At 35.7% G+C, this 7,061-nt stretch overlaps 1 protein-coding gene across 1 annotated transcript; it reads left to right on the top strand.

Annotated features, from left to right (window-relative positions):
• The first annotated feature begins 2,188 nt into the window (after nt 1–2,188).
• On the top strand, nt 2,189–6,625 carry LOC120431220 (uncharacterized). Its single transcript, XM_039596363.2, has 3 exons — nt 2,189–2,927; nt 5,555–5,832; nt 5,904–6,625. The coding sequence occupies exons 1-2, from the start codon at nt 2,633–2,635 to the stop codon at nt 5,626–5,628; spliced, it is 369 nt and encodes a 122-aa protein (XP_039452297.1). The 5' UTR covers nt 2,189–2,632; the 3' UTR covers nt 5,629–5,832; nt 5,904–6,625.
• Nucleotides 6,626–7,061: the final 436 nt, after the last annotated feature.

Here is a 7,061-nt window from a genome sequence, read left to right as displayed (position 1 = left end):
CGCTCGGATTGCCTTCAGCTCAGGAAGCGTCGTCGATCCCTTAGCCAAATGCAGCAGGTAGAGCTGGTCACGGTACTTGATGTCTTTGTTGCGTCGGCTCATTTTGTGCACGGCCAACACATCCAGTTTCAAAACTTTTAGCTCGGCAGCTAATTCCTCCACTGGCATGTCGTACAGACCTCTGACGACGATTTTCAAGTGCAGAGATAATTTTCTTTGAATCAGACAATTTGATATTGAAACTCAGCCATGCAAAAAAAAGAGATTTTTTAAAGTAATTAAAATTAGCTCTCAGTTTTTTTTTTCTATTTGGGACCATCCACAAACCACGTAGACACTTTTTTGGAAATCTCAATTTTAATTTGATGAAAATGAAAATAGAAGTCAAATCAACTGAAAACAATCCAAAACGCATTTTTCTGCGTTGATAATCATTTTTAGCATGTTTGGGCTGGATTAAAAATATTTTGAATTTTAAAGAAATTCCAATATACAGCACCACAAAAACTTTTTTCTGCAGAAAAAAAAATTCGTAGAAAAAAATTTACGAATGTAACGGTGTAACGAATGTTGTGGGTTAACAATGTTCCGGTGTAACCAAACTACCGTGTAACGAATGTTACGGTGTAACAATGTTACGGTGTAACAATGTTACGGTGTAACGAATGTAACGGTGTAACGAGTGTTGTGGTGTAACAATCAATTACTATTATTTATCAAAATTGATTTTAAATTGAATATAATTTTCTGAAAAATTAATAAACTACCTATTTTTACCTGAATGTACAGATTAATAACTGTCATCAAGTTGTAAGCTTATTTTTTTCATTTGAAATCAAAGATGTCAATCATTTTTAATTTTTGCCATCTCCTTTTTTTTTTTTTGAATAAAATTGTGTTTTTGCAGTTCCGTTGTGGAACTATCAATTTTTCATGTCATTTGAGAGAGATGAAACAGCCCACTTTTCCATAACCATGAAACAGTGCTGACAAGTAGAACTTTTGAGCACTGTTTAAAGTTTTGCTTTTATGTGTTTTCCTGGTATTTTAACTCATCTGTTTTTTTTTACACTCATCAAATTACCTTGGCTTGCCTATCTTGAAATTACTTGTAGGCAGCTTCATACAGAGCCTTCGATTTTTCCGGAATGTCCATATGACAGTCAGAATCTGTTTCGGACTCACTACTTCGGATCTTGAAAAAAAAACAACTTGACTTGACGGTGTTAGAAAAAAAAATTAGCAATCGGCAGAGCCTGTTGGATGATTGTACGACTTGTACTGAAAAATCTTTAAAAAATACCAATTTGTATCATCAGCAGGCAAAACTTTGTTTTATGATTTTCTGATATTTTTGAAGTTAATATTGAAAATATGCTTTACAAGTTATTTTTTAAATATTTGTTTCAAATTTATTTTTGATTAAATCATTGTTAATCTGAGAAAATAATGGAATTATAGGTTCAGATAGGTTGAAATTATTTTTTTTCTCAAGAATTGATATTGCAAAACTATGCATAAAGTAAATTAAATTTAACCATGAATCAATGGAAATGGCGCTCCACCATCTCGTTGAATCATCACTAAAAGACAAATTTCTTACCCTTTTCCCCTTCACCACCCCTAAAAATTCCATCCCTCAAGGATCTCTCAACCCATGCCCGCAGGATTACTCATCCGCCACCACCACCAAAAAAACGAAACCCCGAAGACACTCCCTCTTTTCCACCAACCATCTCACACCACCGACATCCGATCCACACCGCGACGTGACTTGCTCTGCACACGTGTCGTCGTCGTCGTCGTCATTCCCTCTATCTAGGAACCTCCCAGTTTTCTGTTCTATTCCCGTCGTCACGTGGTGTCGGCGTTGCTTCCTGGTTCATCGCAACACGGCCTACTATTCGTCACGTGTTGCAACGGGAACATCACGTCGCGCGCGACTGTTGCACGTCGCACCGCCAAAAAGTGGAGGGGGTAATACAAAACCAGGTGACGTTGCGTGGAAGGTTGCACGACACGGTCGCAGCAAGCTGCGACGTTGCGCGAAAGCGTTGCAACGTCGCACGGTCACAACCAATACTGTGACGGGTTGTTCGGTGGTGTAGGTGCGTTCGGGTAGGTTCGGCTGGGTATCGGGTTTTTGGATGAGCCGGAGTGTGAGGCAATTTCGATGCAGCAGGACTTTAGTTCAAGTTCGGCAGTCAAGCGGTGTGGATGTTCTGACGGGTTCTTTGTTTGCGCGTTAGTTTGGTTACGTGTGCTCTTCTTCTTCTGTGTTCGAGTTCGTCCCACACGTAGGTTCGGAGCGCTTCTTCGATGTAATTACGGCTCCAAGACTTTCACGTGCCCCGTAGCTTGTTGTGGTGCCAGTCAGCCTGTCCTGCCGCGAAGTGTGTTGTGGTGTACACCAGGAAGGAACAGGTTTCTCGCGTGTGCTTCAGAAGAACTTTTTCGCAGGTCAACAACATTGTGCACAGAACGCTTGACGTGCGTTGCGTGTTGTTTTCGTGGGCTAACAAAAGACGCTTTCATCCGAACCGTTTTCCCGATGTGAGTGCATTGTTGTGAGATAAGTTGAGACGGTTAAAAAACACTTTTTTAAAAGACTGACAGACGCCCATCAGCCAACATGGCGATCGCGTTCTACTGCGAGGAAGAGGAGGACCCCAAGGGCTACTACGATTCGTATGGATACGGCTACCAGTTGCAGTCGCAGCAATCACAGCATGCTGCTACTGCACCGCCAGCTACTGGAAGTCAACAACCAGTAGCGCAGCAGGCCGCAAGTGGTGATGATGAAAACAACAACAACAGCAACAACTGTGCGTTGCACGGAAGCTCGCCGCTAACGGCAGACGTCGTCAACAACCGGCAACTGATGCGAGTCGTCCTGCACCAGGTGTTGTATCGGTGTACGATGGAAGGTAAGAGTGCTTGTTTGGTTTTGTTTTGCTTTTTTTATTTTTGTTTTATTTAATTTCTGACGATGTGCTGACCGCACCTCACACGATTGGTGAAGATGAAGTGATGAAATATGGTGAAAATGTTGCACTATTGTAAAGAGGTGTGTGTTTGGGGTCAAGTGATGTGGCGGATCGAAGAAGGCTGTGAAAGTGGGAGGAATAGGGTTGTGCAACAATTGAAGGTTAATTATTTTCATTTCTCGTGATTAAATATTGTCAGCAAATATTTAAACATTTAAAATCAGTCAAAGAGTTGTCACACAGAAGTGAGATTTGAACAAGAAATCAAAAATACTTTAAAATTGTAAAAATTACTTATGGTTTTAAATTAAACCAGCATAATTTGCATGATTTTGTGTCAATAACGCTTTCTAGACCCACTGAAAATTGCTCACGTTATAATTATACACTGAGTGGGAAACATCCTATCACGTTCAAAACGCAACTATTTTCCATTTTTTTAAACAAACAAATCAAGAATTTTTTATAAGACAGTAGTTTGTAGGCAAAAATTGTCTGTTGTAAAAGAATAGATCTACGATTTCGCGAATCGACTTTTCTTTAATTTGGATGATGTCAAGAAGAAGTCATTTTGCATGATTAGTGTTTCTATTGAAGTCTCCATACAATTTTCGAGGCTGGTCGTAAAAAAATGGTTATGTAAATGTATGAAACTCTGTATCTTGAGAAGTGAGTTTCTGATAGATTTGGTGTCTTGAGCAAAGTTGTAGGTTATGATTAGGACTTTTCAGAGAAAATTGGTAGACGAAAAAACAATTTCCGATTTTAGTTAAACTTTTTATGCCGATGTAATTATTTTTCAAAGTTTTTGTCCCTCGGCTCTGGCCGGGGTCGAGGGGGGGGGACATAAAAATAAAAAATATAAATACTGAAATAACAAGCCATAGTTTCAACATTTGCATGGAAAAAGTGTTTTAAAATGCATTTCACGCTAGTTCAGTTGTTTTGAAATAATAAGTTTTCAAAAAATGAAAGAATTAACGAAAACAAAAAATTTAGCGGAATTTTTTGTTTTTGCGATACTAGAAAATTTTTTAAAAAATCTCAAGATTTTTTAATTGAACCCAAACATGCCAAAAATGATTCTAAACGCAAAGGAATGCATTTTATATTGATTTCAGCAGATGGCACTAAAGTTTTCATTGAAATTTTGAAGTTTTTTGAAAAAATCAAGGAAAAAATATTTTAAATATGAGAAGGGTCACAAAAACTTTAAATAAAATGCCTTATCATTAAAAGTTAAATTCTCAAAAAAAATATTTTAATTTTTTTATATGTTTAAGGAGACTTAATAGTGATTTTGATTTAGATCTGGCTTGATTGATTTTTTTTTTAAATCTAGTTTTTTTATATCGAAAATTAAAAAAAAATCATTTTTTTAAGCGAAACCGAATTTGCAATCGAAAAGAACTTAACAGTTTTTTGATAAACTTTATCGTTCTTTAAGTTACCGTTATCAGGAGTGATATTGGGTCTGGTGTGAGATTAGATCAAACAAAAAAGCTGAAATTTGTGTGACTTAATCTCAGTCTCCAGACCTTATGTCATTTCTACTTTTAGGTATAATTTGTTCATTGCCTTTCGTTTTTTTTAATTTTAAGAATCTTTCTTGAAAGGCTAAGTGAATTACTTACATTTTATTTTATGGAACCTTCAAAATTGGTTTCTGAAATATATTCTTAAAGAATTCGAATCGCAATGATTTTTTTAAGTGGTGACGTGATAAGCCTGTAATTTTCAACTGATGATAAATCGGAAACTATTGCTCAGATTTTCAATGTTAGAATTGAAACTTTTGCGATACTTAATGATTCTTTCAATAAAAATTATTTTGAAATTAAAAAATCAAGCTTTATTTTTGAAAAGGTCGACAAATAGACAATTTTAATAATTTCATTGTTTAAGCCAAATTATAAAATTGTTGAAATATATTGATTGAAAAAAAAACAATTTTCTGATCTCAAAGTTTAAATTTTTAACATTGAAAGTTCCGAGACATCGTCAGTTAAAAAAAAGGACTTATTAGGTGACACTTAAAAAAATCGTTTGCATTCGATTGGAATACTTTGAGCCTGTATTTTCGAAACCAATTTTGTAAAATCCATAGAAAAAATTGTAGGAAATTCACTCAGCTCTTCCAAAAATATTTTATTTTCAGGGATGCTTTTATTTAAGAAATATTTATAAAATGCGATGTCGAAAAACTAACTACCCAATTTTCAATGTTCTAGATAGCTTTTCTTTCAAGTAGCATTAAAAAAATGTAAAAAAAACGAAAAGAAATTGAAAATTTATGAGATTTAGAAATTCTGGAAATTCAAATAAAAATTTAAATCAGTTTTCAAAAAATCGTAGATAAAAATTAAACCCCATTAAAAAAACAAATGATTTTTTGAGGTAATTGCAAATTGCGAGGTCCTGAGGTAACAACCTGTTGAAATTCAGGTTAGCACAAAAGATTCCGCCACATCGCGTTTTTTCAGGCACTTTAACGTCATAATTAATTTTCATCCGGCTAATTTTTTACCATTATTTACCTTTTTTCTTCTTCTCCCTACCCTTTCCAGGTGCCCTCAGTCCCGCCCACACGTCCTGCGTGTTCTGCAACAAAATCTACTATCTGTTCCAGCTGCTGTACTGACACCGTCGTCCCCAGCGGAGTTGGCCCGTCGGCAGTCCGGTCAGCTAGGAGTTCCAACCATAAAACAAAACAAAACTAAATAAAAATCGAAAAAACGAACTAAACTACTTCAACGAAACAAAAAATCAAGCAAAAAAAACATCATCAAAGCTAACGAATCGACGGATCAGCAGCTGGGAGCTGCGCAGGACGAAAGATTTCACGGTAAGATCTGCACTGAAAAAACTGTATTGTTACATTATTCTAATTGTACTTTTTCTTCCTTTGGATTGCAGTGTTGCCAAGCAGCCCATTTCTGCGGTGCGCGCAGCCCCACGTCACGATCGCGGAGATTTCCTGTGATGAACCAATTAAACTATTACAAGTTTAAGATTATTCGGACTAGGCATTTAGTTAGCATAAGAAAAATGAACTGTAAGCGCCAGTGCAGCTTAGGTTTCTATTAGCATTTGGAGAGTTATTTTAGAAAATATTGGTAAGACACTAATAGCGCATTGTCGATATTAGGAAGCGAAAATTAGAATCAGTTTAAATAACTACTTATAATTTCCTAATGTTTTTTTCATTTTAGTTTTAACATTATTACAATGAATGATTTCCCCCAATTATTAGCTCAGTTTCGTACTCACTTAGTTTGCGAGAAAAGACAGACTTTTTTGCGTGCTTCCTCCCCGTCGGGAACACGCAATAAGCAAATCAGCCACTTCCGTTCGATGCCAAGGAAGATGATCTCAGTGCATTTAGATGTGTAAGGTGGAAGGAAACCCCAGCGTCCGCTCTATGCTGCGTATCGTATCGATAGAGAGAATGTTTCCAAACTAGTTAATATTTTTTCACAGTTAGGTTTAGTTTTGTTTCTTTTTCTTATCTTTTCGTATCTCCAATTCAGTGTTTTATAAAACTCTAATTTTATGTGTAGATTCAAATGTTTTTTTTTTAATTCCGATTATAAATATCAATGATTTAAACAAACATGAAAAATAAAATGTGTTTTTAAGATGACTCGATTCAATAAAAAAAGAAAGCCAAACATAAAGTAAAGGTAGGTAAATGAAATTTAGCTGACGATCAACCCCCTCCCCTTAAAGTGTGGAACGTTATATTTAAATTATAATCTAGAGGTATTTTTTCAACTCTTTTGCCTGTTGCCTTTTGCCATTTTATTCACAAACATATAGAAAGAGATCAAATTGCTCCGTTTTACACTCGCGATTTGTGATTTCGCACCAATCATGGTGCAGGTGCAGAATTTTTCACAACACAACACAAAACTGAATATTTGCCTGATTTTTGAACAAATTTCTCTCTAAAAACAAGCTAAGGAATATTTGCTAATATAATCAATACCACCGTTTTCAAGAAAAATTCTGGCTGAATAATTTTAATTTGTTTTTGTCACTTCACAGCCATTTTTGATTCAATAAAAATTGCAA

This window comes from Culex pipiens, chromosome 1, assembly GCF_016801865.2.
Source record: "Culex pipiens pallens isolate TS chromosome 1, TS_CPP_V2, whole genome shotgun sequence".
Lineage (NCBI taxonomy): Eukaryota > Metazoa > Arthropoda > Insecta > Diptera > Culicidae > Culex > Culex pipiens.
The sequence above is the reverse complement of the archived record's forward strand: the minus strand, read 5'-3'. Positions and strand labels throughout refer to the sequence as shown.

Bases quoted from the DNA above. Each gene is read 5' to 3' on its own strand.
- LOC120431220 (XM_039596363.2), top strand. From the start codon at position 2,633: ATGGCGATCGCGTTCTACTGCGAGGAAGAGGAGGACCCCAAGGGCTAC. The intron at 2,928-5,554 runs GTAAGAGTGCTT...TACCCTTTCCAG, and splicing joins GTATCGGTGTACGATGGAAG to GTGCCCTCAGTCCCGCCCAC.